This window comes from Symphalangus syndactylus, chromosome 6 (assembly GCF_028878055.3).
Source record: "Symphalangus syndactylus isolate Jambi chromosome 6, NHGRI_mSymSyn1-v2.1_pri, whole genome shotgun sequence".
NCBI classification, from domain to species: Eukaryota; Metazoa; Chordata; class Mammalia; order Primates; family Hylobatidae; genus Symphalangus; species Symphalangus syndactylus.
The window spans coordinates 93,525,553-93,547,699 of NC_072428.2; the positions used below are offsets into that span (position 1 = coordinate 93,525,553).

General features: G+C 39.0%; 1 protein-coding gene across 2 annotated transcripts in view; it reads right to left on the bottom strand.

Annotated features, from left to right (window-relative positions):
• RELN (reelin) overlaps positions 1 to 22,147 on the bottom strand; it is a 533,709-nt gene that overhangs the window by 16,572 nt on the left and 494,990 nt on the right. For both annotated transcript variants that reach the window (XM_055283529.2, XM_055283528.2), the window contains exons 52-60: positions 15,731 to 15,945; positions 13,439 to 13,616; positions 10,778 to 10,953; positions 10,525 to 10,631; positions 9,222 to 9,464; positions 8,420 to 8,595; positions 4,697 to 4,770; positions 3,440 to 3,601; positions 2,512 to 2,669 (exon numbers count right to left, since the gene is read on the bottom strand). In XM_055283529.2, coding sequence (XP_055139504.1) covers positions 2,512 to 2,669; positions 3,440 to 3,601; positions 4,697 to 4,770; positions 8,420 to 8,595; positions 9,222 to 9,464; positions 10,525 to 10,631; positions 10,778 to 10,953; positions 13,439 to 13,616; positions 15,731 to 15,945 — 1,489 coding nt within the window. The remainder of the gene's footprint in view (positions 1 to 2,511; positions 2,670 to 3,439; positions 3,602 to 4,696; positions 4,771 to 8,419; positions 8,596 to 9,221; positions 9,465 to 10,524; positions 10,632 to 10,777; positions 10,954 to 13,438; positions 13,617 to 15,730; positions 15,946 to 22,147) is intronic.

The following is a 22,147-nucleotide window of genomic DNA, read 5'->3' on the forward strand; positions in this document are numbered from 1 at the left end:
CATCACACACTGGGGCCTGTTGGGGGATGGGAGGCAAGGGGAGGGATAGCATTAGGAGAAATACCTAATGTAGATGATGGATTGATGGGTGCAGCAAACCACCCTGGCACATGTATACCTATGTAACAAACCTTCACGTTCTGCACATGTATCCCAGAACTTAAAGCAGAAAAATATATATATATATAACAAAATCCAGAAAAAAAAAATGTTGTTACAGTTAAAAAAAAAAAAAAAAAAAAAGGCAAAATACTAAGTAGATACAGACTCCCAAAGTATATGTTTTGTTTTGGCAATTATTGGCTTATATTGTTGGAAAAAAATCCAATTTTCTTTGAGTCAATGTTTACTAAAATATGTAGTGCTCATGTCCGTATTTGCCTTGTAAAACTGTTGTTTAAATACCACAGCATCTGGCTGGGCCTTGAATGTTTACCAATCGTGGGTATCAGTAGGGAACTCTCACCCTGGTATGAGAGGCCTATCTAATTTCTTTTTTCCTAGCATGATTTGTTGTAGAAAATACAGGTTAATGTATACTTGATGATTCTTAAGAGCAGTGTCTATATTTTAACTCGTTGGATTCCAGCACCTAAAACAATATTTAGCACATATATTCAGTAATGGGTGGGGTGCGGTGGCTCATGCCTGTAATTCCAGCACTTTGGGAGGCCGAGGTGGGAAGATCATCTGAGATCAGGAGTTTGAGTCCAGCCTGACCAACATGGTGAAACCCCTTCTCTACTAAAAATGCAAAAGAAAATGAGCTGGGCATGGTGGCATGTGCCTGTAATCCCAGCTACTCAGGAGGCTGAGGCAGGAGAATCACTTGAACCCAGGAGGCAGAGGTTGTAGTGAGCTGAGATCATGCCACTGCACTCCAGCCTGGGCAACAAGAGTGAAAACTCCGTCTCAAAAAAAAAAAAAAAGAAAAGATATTCAGTAATGAAGCTGGGATAAATAAATAATGATAAAACTGGAAGTGTCTCTCAGAGACCACTGAACTGAATTACTGGCATTTAAGTAAGATATTCTATTAGCAAATGTGTATGTGCTTGCATTTCTCCTTGATTTAAACAGTACATTTTTTCTACATGTCCTTAATAGTTTCAAATTAAGGTTCAGGGGAGAGGGCAAATTCCAGACATCTAGGACTTCTTGTGAGATATTTGATTCACTCATTTGCCTAGAGTTAAAATTCTCCAGCTAATATAGTGACAGACGCAGCCGGTCTCAGTGACAATGACACCAGGGAGAAAGGAGATGGCTAAGTAATTTCTAACATCAGAGATGTGCAGCAGTCCACATTAATCATATCCATTTGATTTCAATGCAAGGAAACAACATCAACCAAGAAATCTAAATAGATCCGACTCCAGAATTCAAAAACATGGATTCTTACATTGTATATCTGGGGGAAATTGTGTTAACTCTGCTCCTCCTTGGATAAATCTCTCAGCCATGAGAGACAGCAAGGCTGATTGGAAAGAACAACTTGAGTAGTGGTCTTTCTGATATATGCTGGCTGTGCGACCTTAGGCAGGTCATTTAGCCTCCCTGAGTCTCAGTTTCTTTGCCTGTAGCATGGGAATAATTATATTAACCATAGATAACTGATGGGGATATCACAGATAATAAGCGACTGAAGAATATGTTGGTGTATGCTATGTAAATAGTAAAGCATAAGACAGCGTAAGGACTAATTCAGAGAAGATTTATTAGCATTGCTATCGGCCAGGTATTAAGCTGTGAGGATACAGAATGTTAACTATGGAAAGCAAACTTTGTAATGATAGAGGTTGAAACCTGTTAGAAATATTGGATCAAAGGAAAGCAGGGCTGCAGACCTTCTAACAGACCAACAGAGCAATTTCCTATGATGTGAGGGGGTCGAGTAGATACTCTCTGCCCTGGATATATACTCAGCCTCTAGAAACTAGAGGAGTGAAAATGTATTTCTTTGAGTCATAAAGGGGTGTGTGTGTGTGTGTGTGTGTCAGTGTCAGTGTCACAGTGACCTGGAAACCAGAACATCTTGAGTTTTCAGCTACATCTTAGGAGAACAGTGGCAGCTGCTGCTGGAAGAGGCTGAGGAAGGAGGGATACTGGTCAAGTATGTAGGCACAGGCAGCTAGGCCAGGAAAGAGGCCCAGAAGTGGAAATTAAGTGTTGGGACTGTGGGTGGGGGCAGGGAGTTATATGAAAGACGGAGAATGTGAGGTACTATATCATATCCTGATTTAGCATATCTGGATTTATATGCTTATAAATTTATAGAATGTCTGGAGTAGATTTCAATTCTATATTTACAAAAATGCCTTCAGGAATATTGCATAAAGCTATGCTTAATAATTTGTCCCAAAGTTAAAGAGTGACCAAGGAGTGTGTCATGAATCTCAGATCCCTCAGGCTGGAGTTTCTATCCATTTCCTAGTGGACTTTTGTATATGTGTTAAGATGAGGAGAACCTCTTGGTCTCCTGTATCAAAGTCGGCAGCCTGGGATTCAGACCTTGGAAGCTCTCGTCGCAGATGCAGATGGCACCGGTCGTGCAGTATCCATGCCCGCTGCAGAGCTTGGGGCAAGCCTCTCCAATATACACGTGGTCAATTGCCCAGCTTTGCTTCTCAGTTTCTTCTCCCTTCTGGATCCAGCGGAACTGTGTCGCACTGAAAGAACCACAGAGAGCAGAAGGGATTCAGTAGGTTGTTACTTCCATGGCTGCGTCCTGCCTCCAGCCTCTGGGAGAGGGGACTATTTGTGAGAAAAGGGCTTCCCAAATGTCTTCCTGAAGGACCCTGCTGGCAGAGGTGAGAGAACTTGTATTTCTTAGACTCTGGGAGTATAACCCAAAATGCCATTCTGGAAGCTTGTATCTTCTCTGAAAATTTCATGTGAATTTCCTATTCTAGTCCATAATAAATCTATGTTCATTTTTCCTACACAGGTGTATCGTTTTCCAAACCTTTGAGTAAACCGAATGCTGCTCTAGGAAGATTGCACTCCATTGTATTTATCCTGCAGCTTTCTGTAACCTGTCAGCCCTGCACACCCAGCTGGTATTTGTATCTGGAGGAGATGCGCAGCGTTTGGGAGGGCAGAACACTGGGGCAGAACTGGTGCCAATGTCAGTCTTGGATTGGGGTCTGTCATTCAGGGCCTGTGATTGAGTTTGGTACATGCTATGGTATTAAGTCAAAGGAAATCTGAGATCTCTGAATCATTTACAGACAAACTCCAATTTCCTCCTGGAACATGCAGTTGCCATTTGGGGGCATGGGTTGGTGAGGGGAGGGAGAAAAGGAGGGAGGGAAGATGGGAGAGGGCACCAGGGCTGCATGTAAAGCTCTGGCTCACACTGTCAGTTGTTTTCAGCTCACTGCATGAACTCTGTAGAGAGGCCAGATAATTTCACAGTTTACCTTAATTTGCAACCTACCTAGAGGAGACATGGTCAGGCAGCTGGATGGTGATTCTTTTCCAGCTTGAGCTGTTGACAGAGTTGTAGATGGTGGCTTCATGGAACTGGAAAGGGGAGCAGCCAATGCTGTTAGAAGAGGAAGGAAGGCACTGGGTCTGTACGAGTTGCCAGGAATCCGATCTGCAGAAACCAAAAGGCTTTATTAGACAAATTGTAAGAGAAATATATAATCTGTCTAATGTCAAGGTAATGCTTTGTGGTCCGGTTAAATTAAAATATTTGTGTAGGAGTTTCCTGTTTTCTATACACATTTATAATTACAGATTATAAAAAAATTAAAATATTTTCTCTTAAGAAATATTCTGACTCTTTAAAAGCACACGGACAACAGAATAAAATAATAGCATGCATAGCAATGAATTCTGGTGGATTCTTCCTACTGACATTGTTACTAGAAATATACCTGGAGTTGAATGACAAAATTGTCCGTCTTCTCAAACTTAATGTTTAAAGGTGATAGTCGGAGGGCTATTAACCCTAATAAGGTAACTGAACTATGTCACACTTTTATTCAATACTGCTAATATGCTTTAGAAGAGGTGACTCTGGCTGATGCATATTCAGATCATTCATTGATTAAAGTTTTTGTCAGAGGTAGTTGAAAATGAGTAACATGAATAAGAGAGTTCTACTCTGAGGACAAATGTAGTGCTTTGCTTATTTTGATAAAATTTAAAATATAAAGTTTCTTGGTGGCAGCCTTGTATGAAAATGGATTTTTTTTGGTTTGAAGGAAAATTTTGAAAATAAGACATATGTACACATTTTGTACAAGTGAAATTTATATAAAAATATGCATGAACTGCCACTTTTAAAATATAAGGTTATTCCTCTGTAAGCAGCTGCCTTAGCCTGTAATTCCCAGCACTTTAGGAGGCAGAGGCAGGCGGATCACCTGAGGCTGGGAGTTCAAGACCAGCCTGACCAACATGAAGAAACCCCGTCTCTACTACAAACACAAAATTAGCTGGGTGTGGTGGCACATGCCTGTAATCCCACGTACTCAGGAGGCCGAGGCAGGAGAATCACTTGAACCTGGGAGGTGGAGGTTGCGGTGAGCCGAGATCCCACCATTGCACTCCAGCCTGGGCAACAAGAGGGAAACTCTCTCTCTCTCTCTCTCTCACTCTCTCTCTCACACACACACACACAAAAGACAACCATTTGGATTGGGTATTCAAGTTTGGAGATAATGTTAAAAATCATTTCACAAACCTTGCATCCTTAGTGTATTCCAACATTACAGAATGAGGGTCACCGCAAGAAGTGGCTTCACAACCCACCACAATCTAAAACAAACATAAACAATTAATACACAGGTAAGATTAGGTGATAATCCCATTAATTAAAAATTCCATCCCTCCATTTATTACTCTGATAGGTAATATTCAGAGAAGCTTTTATAAAGCAACCTGCTGGGATACCAAGAATACATTCTTTTGGATTCTGTTAAAGACGTTCAATTTTGCATGGAGGTGAAAGTTAAGGTTTTAAAAGTTACATTTCTGTTTACTAAATTAGTATAATGCATTAATCACAAATCTGGGTAAGATAAACTGGCCAGAAAGAAAGTAACATTAGCCACATTTATAGACAGAAACTGAAAGTATCACTGATTCAAAACATTTTCATTGATAGCCTAACTTTCTTGATTGTTACTATTAAATTTTTATTTGGAATTAAAATCAGCAATTTTAATTACTTAATATTCATTCTTGGGGTTTTCTGTATTTCCATATGAATGAAAGCTTTCCATATTATATGCAATTAAATGTTTGAATCATTACTAATACATAAATGCTATAAAAATTTGGTGATTCAAATTTAAGTCCTAATCATCTATTTAATCATGTCCTATTTCGGCACTGATAACTAGGGAAGGTTAGTGCTAAAAATTTCAGGCCCATACAGTCATGAATAAAACAACTCTAAATTCAGAGAGAGAATAAGAAGCATAATGATAGTGGGAATCATAGGATACGAATATAATGCTGTGGTGCTTCAAAGGAGATAGTATTTGATTCAGTGGATTAGAAAATAATCAGGGTACATGTGAGCTTCCCCTGAAGACTGGGAAGAGTGTGAGAGGTAGAGATAGGAAAATGATACTTAGGTGAAAGAGTGTGAGTGAAGACAAAGTAGGGAATCATGGTGGGACATCTAGAGCACAGTATATAGCATGTTTTGGTCCAAGTATATCATATATGAAATATTCAGAGATGAGGTTAGAATGATTGGTTGAATCTGGCAGACCAGAAGCTGTAGCCTAAGGTGTTTGACCTTAATCTGATAAGTGATGGAGAGTCATTAAAGGTTTCTGTGGAATGATGTGCTGCTTAGAGATATGTTTTATCAAGATCAATCTGACTATGATGTCAAAGACAGGAGTGGAGAGAGAGAGATTGGGAGTGAAAAGAGTACTTAGTCAACTGTTGATTTAGTTAGGGCCAGAATGGAGGTGGTGATAGTGCAAACAGAGAAGATTGGATGGATACCAGGAACATTGGAAAGTGGAATTCAAAGGATGCAGTCACTGATTAGGTATGAAAAGTGAAAAATCAAAGCTTAGTTGAACATTTCAAGCTAGTTACTAGGTGAATGGTGGTGCCATCGACAGAAACAGGAAAATCAGAAAGAGGAGTTGGTATGGTGAGGGAAGATATTAAGTGGACCGTTAGACACATTCAGTTGAGGTGCCAATGTGCAAAGCTGTAGAAATGTGTAGGGGCTATGAAAAATATTGAATTGTTAGCCAGTCAAGGTTAGACGTGCAGATTTGAAATTTGCTCTTCAAGATATGATTCTTGAAGCTAGATGATTGGATACAATTCCTGATGGTGAGAATGTCTATGGAGAGAGAAGAAAGTTGATACATACTGGGAAATGCTGACATTTAGAGGGCTGAGGGGAGAAAAGCCATAAGAAGATAATGGGTATCAAAGAGGTAAAAGGAGAACCAGCAAAGGACCCAGAAGCCTAGGGGAAAGAGAATTCCACAGGTTGAAGAGGGCAAGAATAACAGTGTCAAATGGTGTAGAGAGGAAAGAGAAGATGGGGAATGTGCAAAAACTGTTGATATTGGGTACGGTAAATCTCTGGTGACTTTCAAGTATGTAGTTTTAGTGATATTTTACTAAATATTTGAGGATAAACTCTCTTTTTTTCCCAAAGAAATTGCCTTGGTTAGAGAAAGAGAGACCCAGTCTCTTCAGTGCAGTCGCTTCTGTTACAGACGTAACAGAAGAGGAGGCTCCAATCAACTCAATTAAATATACCTTTGATCTGGGCCAAAATGTGAACCTGGCAGAGGGAAAATCGTCACTCTTAAGGAACAGGGCTTAGAAGTAGAAGAAGTATAACACTTCTTCATATCACTAAGTTAAGAACAGTCCTGAAGGAGTGGTAGCATTTGGGGAGCTTGCCTTACTCTCCAGTCTCTGAAGGAGAGTTTAACATAGAGCTGAGGCAAAAAGCAAATACATTTTTATTTCTGCTAATAAGGATTTTTACTATTAACTGTCATTGTAGTACATCAAAAAAGGGTATTAGAATAACTGATGTCTTTAAAATGACCTAGTAATACAATGCATTTCTGTAATGACTTTTTTTGTGTGTGTGTGGGATATGGTCTTGTTCTGTTGCCCTAGCTGGAGTGCAGTGGTGGGATCATAGCTCACTGTAACCTCCAACCCCTGGGCTTGAGTGATTTTTGTGCCTCAGCTTCCTGAGCAGCTAGGACTACAGGTACATGCCACCATGCCCAGCTAATTTTTTTTTTTTTTTTTGGTAGAGATAGGGGTCTTGCTATGTTTCCCAGGCTGGTCTTGAACTCTTGGCCTCAGAGATCCTTCCTCCTCAGCCTCCCAAAGTGCTGGGATTACAGGTGTTTGCAATAGAGATACATCAGTTGATATTGCTTTGCCTTTCTCTCTCTGAGTGTCTATTAATTATTTATGTCTTCACTTTCATCCTATATGAATCAAGGATCCAGTTTAAAATCTTTGAGAGTCCTCCTTAATTTTTTGAGGATTTAGGAAGTTCCAACAGGACTAATGTAGTATAGGTATATGAAGTCAGAGACGCAAGAAAATAGAAAGATATACTGAAAAAAAAAAATAGATGGAGAAAAAATGGCTCAATGCACATAATAGGCATGGAGTAAGATAAAGAGGCAGGGGGAGAGAGAGGAAGGGAAGGGAGAGAGAGAATTGTGCAACATAAAGAGGAGATAGTGTTACAGAGAGCTAGAAGTAGCCAGAGTCTCCTATTTGAGCTTTTTATTTACAAGGGTAGGGAGACTGAAATCCAGATTACATATATAAGATAGAATCTATTCAGTTGGTATAAAATTGCGGTTTTTGCCATTAAAAGAATTGGCATTAAAAGTAATTCCTTTTTTTTTTGAGACAGAATCTCATTCTGTCACCCAGAGTGCAGTGGTATAATCTTGGTTCACTGCAACCTCTGCCTCTCAGGTTTCAGCGATTATTATTTCTCAGCCTCCCGTGTAGCTAGGATTACAGGTGTGCACTACCACGACTGGCTTATTTATTTTTTTTATAGAGACAAGGTTTTGCCATGTTGGCCAGGCTAGTCTGGAGCTCCTGGCCTCTTGGCCTCAAGTGATCCTCCTGCCCCAGCCTCCCAAAGTGCTGGGATTATAGGCGTGAGCCACTGCACCCAGCCTGCAGTTACTTTTGCACCAGCCTAATAGTTACATTTCTTGCTATGTCCCAACATTTTCAAGCATTTTATCTATCCTCAAATAATCATACTTGAATAAAGGTCTTTGCAAAAGATGACCTCTTTTATTCATAAGATAAAGTCTTTTTTAATGAATAATATCAGTCATTTCCTTACAGTTGTCTGAATAACCATTCTCCCTCCAGGCCCCAAATGCAATGCTACTTTCTGTTTTAAAGAGCCACTTTTCCTTACTTTAAACTGCATCATGTATCCTGGCTGTATAATGAGTTCTCGGGAGGAGAGAGCATTGTGAGTCTTGTCCTTCTTTTTATTTGGCCAATAGAGGTGGAAGGATGGATTGCCACAAAATCCTGCTGTCCTTACAGCATTAGGGTAAAAACTCCAGTTTTCTTCATGGGAAGTGCCTTCTGTTAAGGAAAATTGGAAGCAATATGGCATGTTATTCTCTTGAGGAAAATCGGAAGCAATATGGCATATTATTCTCTTGAACTGACCGATTTATTGTTGAATTCCTTAAATTTTTATGCTCTACTAGCTTTCTGCTTACACTTTAGGTTGATTTTTATTTTATTTAACTGGGATAATGCATAAATCCAACGTGAGAAATCAAACTTAGACAAGACTATTAAATGGTAGTATAATGATTACTGTACTTTAAAAATGTAATTGCTAGTCTAGGTAACCTAGCACTGAAAAGTTCTTGATACACTTTGTCAGCCAGTGCATTAAGTATTTCTGTGACACATTAATTACTAAAGAAACTAAAATTATTTTGGGGTGTTGATATTTCAAATTATATTTAAAGCCAGACATTGAGCCTTTTAACAGGATTTTTTGAATGCTCAGTGGACATTTCAACAGGCAGTCAACTTTGAAGATTTATAAATCACTGGGCAAAATAACAGCTAACATTTGTTGAGCAGGAGTATGGGCTAGGCACTCTTACAAAGCTTTTCATGTGCTAATGTATCTGAAGACATAAGCAGAAAAATGGCTCACAGGAAAGAAAATTGTTCAATTTCTTGTTTCTTACCATCATCAAAAGTGTCCACCAATTGGCTGGGATTGATTTCTGCTCCACCAATCAAAATGTTGTCCAGTGCCCACTGAGCACGCTCCACCCCAGAGACCACAATTCCATTGCTGATCACAAAAGGCTGCCACCAGCGAAGTCGAGTTGTGTTGGTGAGGGCATCTTCAGGAAGAAGTATGTAGTCGTGTCTAACAGAAATGTATTTCTGGTAATCCATCTCATGGAGCAAAGTCCAGGTAATTCCTATAATAACAAATATACCAACATAGCAATATATCTAGAATCTCCTGCCTCCTCATAAACCACCAGTATACTTCAGATACTGTGAATTTCCCAAAGAAATTTTCAGCCAGGAAATGACAACTGATTTTTCTGACTTTGATATTAGGTATTCACTACTTATAAATACTGTTTCTGTATGAGGGTAATGATATGAGGGGAAGGATATTTTGAAAGAGTTGGCCAAAATAAAAACACTGAAGTAAAAATAAGTTATGTTTTGCTTTTAAAATTTAGTTCTAAATTCTTATTTCTCACAAATAATGAGATACACCCATGTTTTACATGTTTCTAGGCAATAGCTTTCAGTATTAAAATAGTTATTGTAATTTTATGCAGTTTGTAATTATTTGGACTGGTATAAAGTTTATCTCTTCTTGCTTGATAAGATTGCAGGTGGGATGTTTAATTACTTATGAAAACATCCTTCAAATACCTTAAAATATTTTAGGGTCATCTGTGAATCAGCTAGTTATTAAGAATGATATCTATCTATCTGCTAAAGTAGATTTTTCTAAAGACACCATGGTATTACTGGTCTGGTTTTAGCTACTTCAAAATAACAAAACAGAATTCTATTAAAATATTCTATGACAAACTCACAAAATAGACTTTTTTTTTTCACAATTTTTGATTTCTATAGATTTTCTATAGCATTTATTACATGCTTATTTACACGTAAGCTTTTAAAAATGCTTTAAAGTTTTAAAAATGATCTTGGAAATCATACAAAATGTATTTCTTAATTGTATCACTCAAGCTTCAGTAAATCATAGAGTTTGTTTTCTTTATTCATAAAGTTTGGACTTTATTTTTTAATGTGATTTCTCTCTTGTTCCCTTTTTGCATAACACAGAAGTCACTTGTACAGAACATGTAATACAAACAAAATCTGTAGCTTTTTCTTTGTGAGTTTCACAATTCAAATTGTGAAGTCCGCAAAGCTTTGCAGAGACTTTTCTGAGGGTGTTGGATGGAATTTGGGAATCTGCTCCAAGGGGTGGTTTTCACCCCTGACACGTGCCTCCATCGGTAGAGTAGTCCAACAGCACGCCTTCCTTCCGGCAGGTGGGACGATGGCAGGAGGTCATGTTGTTCTCACTACCGATGCGCCCCCAGTATTGCAGGAACCTGAATGCAAGCACATTTTATCCATCAGAATAATTCATTAGAACAAATACTCTACTGAAGTCCTGGATAATTTCTTCCATACAAGTGTTCCTTGCTTTGGGACCAATTTGCTATGTTGCAATAGAAATAACAAAAAATTGACTTACTTTGCACCTCGAAGATCCAAATCTTGTGTAATCGCTTGTCTCACAGTGGATCCCCCAAAATAGAGTGCAGTGTCCTCGGCAAGAATTCCACACTCAGTGCAAGTACTTCCACCTTCTAAGGACATCCATAAGTCAGGTTTGATTTCTTCACTATCAAAGCGTTCCTTCAGGAAAGTCTGGAAATAAAATAAGCCAGATGTGGTTAAAAAAACAATTTCAGATAACTATGGAATATTTAAGAAAATACAGAGTGATGTCTTGGACTTAAAAAAAAAATAGAGCTGATTTCAAATGCTTTTCAAAGATGTTTAAAAAAGGCTATTTCCACAATGCTTTTTCCTGTCATATATTGAAAATCATTTAAACTGCTCAAATAATGTTTAATAATTGAAATTTAAAATAATTGTAAAGTTGACTATCTCAATTTTTTTTTTGAGATGAAGTCTTGCTCTGTCACTTGGGCTAGAGTACAGTGGCACAATCTCAGCTAACTGCAGCCTCTGCCTCCCGGGTTCAAGCAATTCTCATGCCTCAGCCTCCTGAGTAGCTGGGATTACAGGTGTGTGCCACCACACCTGGCTATTTTTTGTATTTTTAGTAGAGATGGGGTTTCACCATGTTAGCTAGGCTGGTCTCGAACCCCTGACTTCATGTGATCTGCCCACCTCCGCCTCCTAGAGTGCTGGAATTACAGGTGTGAGCCACCATGCCTGGCCATATTATAGTAACACTTCTATTTGTAAAAAGTTATTTAAGCATATACCCCCAAATATGTATATATTTGTTTATATAGTATATAAAAGTAGTATTGTAATGTATTATATTATGAAACATGCCAAAAAAGGAAATTTGAAAGCAATAAGATAAGATATAAACATGCAATCCAGCACTTTCCCCCCAGCATCCCCCAGTGGATTGTCCTGGTGCATGTGCCCTCACTTTGGAGACTGCTTCAGGCAGTCAGGATCCTTCAGCCTCTAGCACAGAATGAACTTTGAAGGTCTATATGGTTAGGCAGGGACACTTGAAACCAAATCTCTCTATATAAAGTCAAAAGAAACTAAACCTTAGAAAGCAGTTTGAAAGATGTTTCACCTGTTTATCAGGGCCAAGTTGCAGGGTGATAAGTACTCAAAATCTAGGATAAAATATTTTCCCCTGGGTCTCCCATTTATCCATTTAACTAAGAATGATGACAACCAGAAAATCTATTTTTCAGAGAGTGTACAAAGTATAAAGGTTCTTGGCTACATTTTATGTAAAATTTGCTTATCATCTCCTCATAGTCAAGGTCTTAATTTCCCTATTCATTCTGTCCACAGTACTTTCATTTTATCCATAATGCAGATTTGTATTAGGTAGAGACACATTTTTTCTCGTTTAAAATGATGAAAAGATATCATAAAGGTAATTTGTTCTAGTTGCAATGCAATAATTGTATACAGAAAAACCTATATTTTTTCATTTAAGGAGAGTTCTATCTGACTGTGTAGTTAAAATGATTTCAACAGTTTCTTTTTCTCAAGCTTAGAAGATAATCAGTTCTATAGTTAAAGACATACAGTGAAATGTCAATCTGCCTTCGTCTCACTAATGGATAGCAAATGAATACGTTTTATAATTGAAGGTTTGTAAGAAAACAAGTGTTAGAAGAACTGCGTGGTTAACCACGTAAACTCTCATTAGAAGATTTTAATCAGGGCTTATAATTTATAGATTTGTACAATTTCTTATTCAGCTGAGGAATACTAATAAAATTTGAGTGCTCATGAAATTAGATTTTCAAAAGTTTATTAATTACCTGTGGTATATAAAGCTATGTTTTTCATGTGCTAACCTCATTTGTTAATAATGTACTTACATCTTCAGACACAAATGAGCATTGTTACAATTTTATTTAAAAAATGTTCAATTCCATAGTTGAAGTATTAGAACAAACACAAATGACAGAACAGGTTTGGTTTACATTGTTGCCTCTCATATGTTGGATTTCAATCACTAGGAATTTTGTTTTTTTAGCCTAGTCATTTTTCTGTTATTGTAATGACAAATGCACTATGTTTATTCACAGAAATAGAGTGCATATATGGCAACTGTGTTGGGTAACTGTATTTGCTTTGCATATTAAACAATGATGTAACAGCTAAAGCTTTCAAAAGTGACCACTCCATTCTTAATACACAACCCCATTTCAGCAGTCAACGAATCAGAACATAGAATTTTCTAAACAAAAATTCAGGTGCTGTTTAGGCCTTTTTGAAAATTTGGTCTTTTGTGATAATGTATATTATTTGCTTTATTTCATAACAACAATAATAATATCCTCCTTTAAATAGTGCATCAATTGCAAAAGTGAAGTAAAAAAGGCTTAATATTGACTTTAAAAAGAGTCTGCTTAAGGAAAAAAAAAACCCAGAGTGTTTATCATTTGTAATCCATACAGTCTGGCTCATTTTATGAATTGGATAAACTATACTAGAACTTGATCCTAATATTCTTGTACTTAGGAAACATAAGACATTTTTAAAGTTTCTATTCAAAGGATTTTATTTCCTGGGGGACCCAAAGGACATTGTCACAGATTATGTCTCATACATAAGTTGGTTCCTAGGCATGGCCCATGATGTGAGTAATGCTTCTTGTCCAGGGCTTTACCCTTACCTTCAGAGTGTGGGTCAAGTAGCAGTTTGGCCCTGAGTATCCCGGATCACAGATGCACTGTTCCCTTAAGCAATCTCCATGGCCCCTGCAGTTGTCCAAGCATCCAGGGCCCAGGTAGAAATTATCGATTGCCCACTGCATGTCTGAGTACTTCTGATAGAACCTAAACCTTACCGGACTATTGACAATGCAAAAGCAAAGGATTGAAAAACAAAAGTTAACTTTATTTAGGTCCATTGTCCTGCATGTGTATTCAGTACTCAAGAGAAAAAACATTTAAGACCCTCTTATTAGATGAAATAGGTTAATAAAAAATGTTTTCTGGCCACTCTTATCTTTCTAGTAATGGAACTTTCAAGCTGGTTTTATTTAAATTTCAGAATATCTGAGCACACTTGCACAACGAAATTAAAATCAGTGGAATCTCTGTGTCAAGAAATAGAAATATTTAAATATACAAATCTGTAACTTTCATAAATCAGGTTTCTTCTGAATTGGAGTTCTGTGGTCATGATGCAATTTAGATTCACTAATTGCATTTCTGAAATTGTACAGAAGGTGAGTGACGCCTTTGACAAGAGCCTTGTCAGCATACACACAGCCCTCAGGCGGGTGGGAGGCAGCATTTTCTGAATTCCCTTCCCTTCAGACAATAAGACAATCAATATTCTCAGAGTAACTATGCTAATTAGAAAACAATTTTCAAAGGGTTATATTAAAGGACATTTTCTCTGAGATTTCAATTTCATCTTTGTTCTTCTCTGTCTTCTGGGGGAAAAAACAAGCCTCATAATTATCCTTATGTTAAAATATGCCATATTATTTTGGTTTAAAGAGTCCAAAGTACATGGAGGAACTTTCTGGGGTGATATAAATGTTCTGTATCTTGTTTTATGTGGTGGTTACAAGGGTTACACAACAGTAAAAACTCATTGATCTGAACAATTAAGATGTATGTATTTTACCGAATGTAAATTATACCTCATTATTACAAAACGAGAATGGGAGGGGAAAATGAGTCTGTGATAGACATCATGGTGGGTCCCCAGCATCCATTTCACCCCAGATAATCCGTGAAATAATCATTGTAATATCACTTTCCTAACTAACTATTGGGTGGCTAATTGGTACCAGTGGGATGCAAGGTGGCGCTTGTTCTGGCTGTCTTGTAACAAAAAGCAACTATCTTTCTCACTGGACATAAGTACGGAAGCATCCTGCCCCAGTTCTCTGGCTGCCATCTCATGTTCAATAGCAAAACCAGCTTGAGAGAGCTGAGTATGCCTCCAGTGCTGTAGACAGCAGATATTCTCTTAAGAGAATAAGGAAGAACAGTGTCCCTGAAGACACCATTCAACTTACAAATCAACCAGCCCTAGAGTTCACTTATCTTTGGATTCGTTCATTATAGATGTACCAAATTTCGAGCCGGTTTGAATTGGGTTTTCTGTTCCTTGCAGCTGAAAGCATCCTGATTTAATTCCTTAGTATGTTAATTGAATAAGCTCTTTAGATACATTCCAGAAAACCATGAGTGGTAATAATAATAATAATATCTATGGGACACTGGGAACTGTGTGTAAGCACGTTATTCAAAGACTCTGTATGTTTCACAAGATTCGTTTTAGTCAGACTATCTGATTAATACAGTCGAGGTGCACCTGTTATTTTCTTTTGTGTATCTTTTTCTCTACTTTTAAAGTAGTAGAGAAATATTTTGGAGTTGCCTTAATATATACACAGACTTTGCAAAGCAAGGTTTAATCACCTCTGCTCATCACTGGACCAGGCTAATTATCTCTCACAGCAGGATCAGAATATAACGCTTTGATAAGAGAAAAATGGATCCTATAAGTCACACTGGTAGAAATAGCATGATGAGTTAGGATTTGCTCCTGGCTCTGTCTATCATGGATTGATAAGGCAATAATGTGGAAAGTATGTAGTGCACAGAGGTCCACACACAGTCTACAAGGTTGAGAAGGTAGGGTACACCTTTTCATCTGGCTCCAAGGCCATCACTATTGCTGTGTTCCCATTTTAAGATACTGAGGTTTAGAAAATAGAAGAGTCTGCGAAAGCCCATTTTGCCAAGTCTGAGGATTACAAGTTGAGGTCTGAAGTTAGCTCATCATGGAAGTTATGATGAAAGTCACCAATTAGAGAACCTTTAGAGTTAGTTAGGGAGAAAGAAAGCACTTTACCCACAAATACACATAATTTCAGGCATGACAACAGTGTACCTAATGGGATTCTGGATGTTTAGAACCAGGCTTTTAGTTTTCTACTTACTTTCCCACTAAGCTTTCAGGAAGTGGGTAGGTGATCCTTTTCCACCCTTTAGTTGGAAAGAATACAGATGGCTGAGAAACACTTCCAGAGCATTTTGGGTCAGCAGGCAAGCACTGAGGGACCAGATAATTCCAGCTCACACCGAAGTCAGTAGAATACTGCACATGAATTTGATTCTGGGCAATTTTTTCAGACACCTTACATCCAACAGAGATCTAATAAACAGAAAATTAAGATCAAGGTATTAAAACTGTATTATATGATTCTTCTCCGAGGACTTGGCAGCAAAAAAGCTGCTGATCACTTGATATACACTGTACCACATCCATCCTGTATTTTCAGATTCATTATTTGTTCTGCTAATGGACAGAGAAAGTCACCATGATTGCCCCAGGTGACAAATTATAGAAAGTGCCAAATATATTGTGCAGGGGGTTTGGAGAGAAACTCAGACCCCGTGCTTCTGCCATGGTGGCTGAATGCCTTGGAAGGCCTGGGCTCACTCCTACAAACTGTTGTGCTAATGGTCTGGCACTTCTGTTTGGCAGAATACTTAGCCAAGAAGAATGGCTAACAGCTTTACCAATTTTACTATTTTGTTGTACAATTTATGACTCAATACAACACTTTCAACTACAAGTAAGATGAAATAATAACTGAAGGTGGTTTAAACAAGGCACAGCACACTTCGTTGATGGTGATAGCCATGATGTGACATTGCTGTTAATACAGTGGGATTTAGGTAGACAGAATAAATTGGTTCACATAAAATCTTGGCCGAAATATTAGCCATAGTTGATGTTGACATTAATGCTAATCATGCCTTTGTTTTCTATAATTTTTTTTTTCTCCAGAAACATCCAAATGTTCTTGTGGAAAAAAAAAAAAAAAAAGTAGAGGCTGGGTGCCGTGGCTCATGCCTGTAATCCCAGCGCTTTGGGAGGCCGAGGTGGGTGGATCACGAGGTCAGGAGTTCAAGACCAGCCTGACCAACATGGTGAAACCCTGTCTCTACTAAAAATACAAAAATTAGCTGGGCATGGTGGCGTGCACCTGTAATCCCAGCTACTCAGGAGCCTGAGGCAGGATGATCGCCTGAACCCAGCAGGCAGAGGTTGCGGTGAACCAAGATTACGCCACTGCACTCCAGCCTGGGCAACAGAGCAAGACTCTGTCTCAGAAAAAAAGGTCTTATTTAACCTGAATTTCTAATTTATAGTTACTATTAATAGAGAGATGGGTAAGAGGAAAAAAAGTAGAAATAACCATTATAGCTTTAATCTTCTCTTGTTGAAACAAATTGCTTAAGTCATAATGATTTAACTCAGGGAGTTATAATCAGTATCCTACATTTTCATTGTTGATATTTTTCTCTATCAGTATTTCATCCTGAGCAGGAACACATTTACTCTTATAAAAGTTTCAACTTGAGAGACAGCTGGCAAGATGACCGAATAGGAACAGCTCTGGTCTGCAGCTCCCAGCAAGATCAATGCAGAAGGTGGGTGATTTTGGCATTTCCAACTGAGGTATGCGGTTCATCTCATTGGGACTGGTTGGACAGTGGGTACAGCCCATGGAGGGGGAGCTGAAACAGGGTGGGGTGGAACCACAAGGGGTTGGGGGATTTCCCTTTCCTAGCCAAGGGAAGCCGTGAGTGACTGTGCTGGGAGGAACAGTGCACTCTGGCCCAGGTACTGTGCTTTTTCCACAGTCTGCAACTGGCAGACCAGGAGATTCCCTTCAGTGCCTGGCTCAGTGAGTCCCACCCCCACGGAGCCCAGCAAGGTAAGATTCACTGGCTTGAAATTCTCATGGCCAGCACAGCAGTCTGAGGTCGAACTGGGATGCTCGAGCTTGGTGGGGGGAGGGGCGTCCACCATTACCCAGGCTTGAGTAGGCAGTTTTCCCTTCACTGTGTAAACAGAGCCACCCAGAAGTTTGAACTGGGTGGAGCCCACCTCAGCTCAGCAAGGCCAACTGCCTCTCTGGGCAGGGCATCTCTGAAAAAAAGGCAGCAGCCCCAGTCAGGGACTTACTTATAGATAAAACTTCCATCTCCCTGGGATAGAGCTCCCGGGGGAAGGGGTGCTGTGGGCACAGCTTCAGCAGACTTAAACATCCCTGCTTGACAGCTCTGAAGAGAGCAGCGGTTCTCCCAGCACAGCATTTGAGCTCTGATAAGGGACAGACTGCCTCCTCAAGTAAAACCCTGACCCCTGTGTATCCTGATTGGGAGACACCTCCCAGTAGGGGCCGACAGACACCTCATACAGGAGAGCTCCAGCTGGCATCTGGCGGGTACCCCTCTGGGACGAAGCTTCCAGAGGAAGGAAGGAAAAGGCAGCAATCTTTGCTGTTCTGTAGCCTCTGTTGGTGATACCCAGGCAAACGGGGTCTGGAATGGACCTCCAGCAAAGTCCAGCAGACCTGCAGCAGAGGGGCCTGACTGTCAGAAGGAAAACTAACAGAAAGGAATAGTATCAATACCAGCAAAAAGGAGGTCCACTCATAGACCCCATCCTAAGGTCACCAACATCAAAGACCAAGGGTAGATAAATCCACGAAGATGGGGAGAAGCCAGCGCAAAAAGGCTGAAAATTCCAAAAGCTAGAAAATTCCAAAAGCCAGAATGCCTCTTCTCCTCCAAAGGATCACAACTCCTTGCCAGCAAGGGAACAAAACGGGATGGAGAATGACCTTGGCAAATTGACAAAAGTAGGCTTTAGAAGGTGGGTAATAACAAACTCTTCGAAGCTAAAGGAGCATGTTCTAACCCACTGCAAGGAAGCTATAAGAACCTTGAAAAAAGGTTAGAGGGACTGCTAACTAGAGTAACCAGTTTAGAGAAGAATATAAATGACCTGATGGAGCTGAAAAACACAGAACGAGAACTTCATGAAGCATACACAAGTATCAAAAGCTGAATCGATCAAGTGGAAGAAAGAATATCAGAGAATGAAGATCAAATCAATGAAATAAAGCGAGAAGACAACATCAGAGAAAAAAGAGTGAAAAGAAACAAACAAAGCCTCCAAGAAATATGGGCCTATGTGAAAAGACCAAATCTATGTTTGATCGGTGTATCTGAAAGTGACGGGGAGAATGGAACCAAGTTGGAAAACACTCTGCAGGATATTATCCAGGAGAACTTCCCCATCCTAGCAAGGCAGGCCAACATTCAAATTCAGGAAATACAGAGAACACGACAAAGATACTCCTTGAGAACAGCAACCCAAAAACACATAATTGTCAGATTCACCAAGGTTGAAATGAAGGAAAAAATGTTAAGGGCAGCAAGAGAGAAAGGTCGGGTTACCCACAAAGGGAAGCCCATCAGACTAACAGCAGATCTCTCTGCAGAAACCCTACAAGCCAGAAGAGAGTGGGGGCCAATATTCAACATTCTTAAAGAAAAGAGTTTTCAACCCAGAATTTCATATCCAGCCAAACTAAGCTTCATAAGTGAAAGAGAAATAAAATACTTTACAGACAAAGCAAATGCTGAGAGATTTTGTCACCACCAGGCCTGCCCTGCAAGAGCTCCTGAAGGAAGCACTAAACATGGAAAGGAACAACTGGTACCAGCCACTGCAAAAACATACCAAATTGTAAAGACCATTGATGCTATGTATAAACTGCATCAACTAATGGGCAAAATAACCAGCTAGCATCATAATGACAGGATCAAATTCACACATAACAATATTAACTTTAAATGTAAATGGACTAAATGCCCCAATTAAAAGACACAGACTGGCAAATTGGATAAAGAGTCAAGACCCATCTCATGTGCAAAGACATACATAGGCTCAAAATAAAGGGATGGAGGAATATTTATCAAGCAAACAGAAAGCACAAAAAAGCAGGGGTTGCAATCCTAGTCTCTGATAAAACAGACTTTAAACCAACCAAGTTCAAAAGAGACAGAGACTGGCATTACATAATGGTAAAGGGATCAACGCAACAAGAAGAGCTAGCTGTTCTAAATATATATGCACCCAATACAGGAGGACCCAGATTCATAAAGCAACTTCTTAGAGACCTACAAACAGACTTAGACTCTCACACAATAATAATGGGAGATTTTAACACCCCACTGTCAATATTAGATCAACGAGACAGAACATTAACAAGGATATCACCTCTGGACCAAGCGGACCTAATAGACATCTGCAGAATTCTCCACCTCAAATCAACAGAATATACATTCTTCTTAGCACCACATCACACTTATTCCAAAATTGACCACATAATTGGAAGTAAAACACTCCTCAGCAAATGCAAAAGAACGGAAATCATAACAAACTGTCTCTCAGACCACAGTGCAATCAAATTAGAACTTAGGATTAAGAAACTCAAATCCACACAACTACATGGAAACTGAACAATCTGCTCCTGAATGACTACTGGGTAAATAATGAAATGAAGGCAGAAATAAAGATGTTCTCTGAAACCAATGAGAACAAAGAAACAACATACAAGAATCTCTGGGACACATTTAAAGCAGTGTGTAGAGAGAAATTCATAGCACTAAATGCCCACAAGAGAAAGCAGGAAAGATCTAAAATTGAAACCCTAACATCACAATTAAAAGAACTAGAGAAGCAAGAGCAAACACATTCAAAAGCTAGCAGAAGAAAAGAAATAACTAAGATCAGAGCAGAACTGAAGGAGATAGAGACAAAAAACCCTTAAAAAAAAATGAATGAATCCAGGAGCTGTTTTTTTGAAAAGATCAACAAAATAGATGGACCACTAGTGAGACGAATAAAGAGGAAAAGGGAGAAGAATCAAATAGACGCAATAAAAAATGATAAAAGGGATATCACCACAGATTCCACAGAAATACAAACTACCATCAGAGAATACTATAAACACCTCTATGCAAATAAACTAGAAAATCTAGAAGAAATGGATAAATTCCTTGACACATACACTCTCCCAAGACTAAACCAGGAAGAAGTTGAATCCCTGAACAGACCAATAACAAGTTCTGAAATTGAGGCAGTAATTAATAGCTTACTAACCAAAAAAAGCCCAGGACCAGGTGGATTCACAGCCGTATTCTACCAGAGGTACAAAGAAGAGCTGGTACCATTCCTTCTGAAACTATTCCAAACAACAGAAAAAGAGGGAATCCCCCCTAACTCATTTTATGAGGCCAGAATCATCCTGCTACCAAAACCTGGCAGAGACACCACAAAAAAAGAAAATTTCAGGCCAACATCCCTGATGAATATTGATGTGAAAATCCTTGATAAATACTGGCAAACCAAATCCAACCAAGATCAAGTTGGCTTCATCCCTGGGATACAAGGCTGGTTCAACATACACAAATCAATAAACGTAATCCATCACATAAACAGAACCAATGACAAAAATGCCATGATTATCTCAATAGATGCAGAGAAGGCCTTTGACAAAATAGCCCTTCATGTTAAAAACTCAATAACTAGGTATTGATGGAACATATCTCAAAATAATAAGAGCTATTTATGACAAATCCACAGCCAATATCATACTGAATGGGCAAAAACTGGAAGTATTCCCTTTGAAAACAGGCACAAGACAAAGATGCCCTCTCTTAGCTCTCTCTCCTATTCAACACAGTATTGGAAGTTCTGGCCAGGGCAATCAGGCAAGAGAAAGAAATAAAGGGTATTTAGTTAGGAAAAGAGGCAGTCAAATTGTCTCTGTTTGCAGATGACATGATTGTTTATTTAGAAAACCCCATTGTCTCAGCCCAAAATCTCCTTAAGCTGATAAGCAACTTCAGCAAAGTCTCAGGATACAAAATCAATGTGCAAAAATCACAAGCATTTCTGTACACCAATAACAGACAAACAGAGTCAAATCATGAGTGAACTCCCATTCACAATTGCTACAAAGAGAACAAAATACTTAGGAATAATACAACTTACAAGGGATGTGAAGGACCTCTTCAAGGAGAGCTACAAACCACTGCTCAAGGAAATAAGAGAGGATGCAAACAAATGGAAAAACATTCTATGCTCATGGTTAGGAAGAATCAATATCGTGAAAATGGCCATACTGCCCGAAGTAATTTATAGATTCAATGCTATCCCCATCAAGCTACTATTGACTTTCTTCACAGAACTGGAAAAACTACTTTAAATTTCACATGGAACCAAAAAAGAGCCTGCATAGCCAAGACAATCCTAAGCAGAAAGAACAAACCTGGAGGCATGATGCTACCTGACTTCAAAGTATACTATAAGGCAACAGTAACAAAAACAGCACGGTACTGGTACCAAAACAGTTATATAGAACAATAGAACAGAACAGAGGCCTCAGAAATAACACCACACATCTACAACCATCTGATCTTTGACAAACCTGACAAAAACAAGCAATGGGGAAAGGATTCCCTATTTAATAAATGGTGTTGGGAAA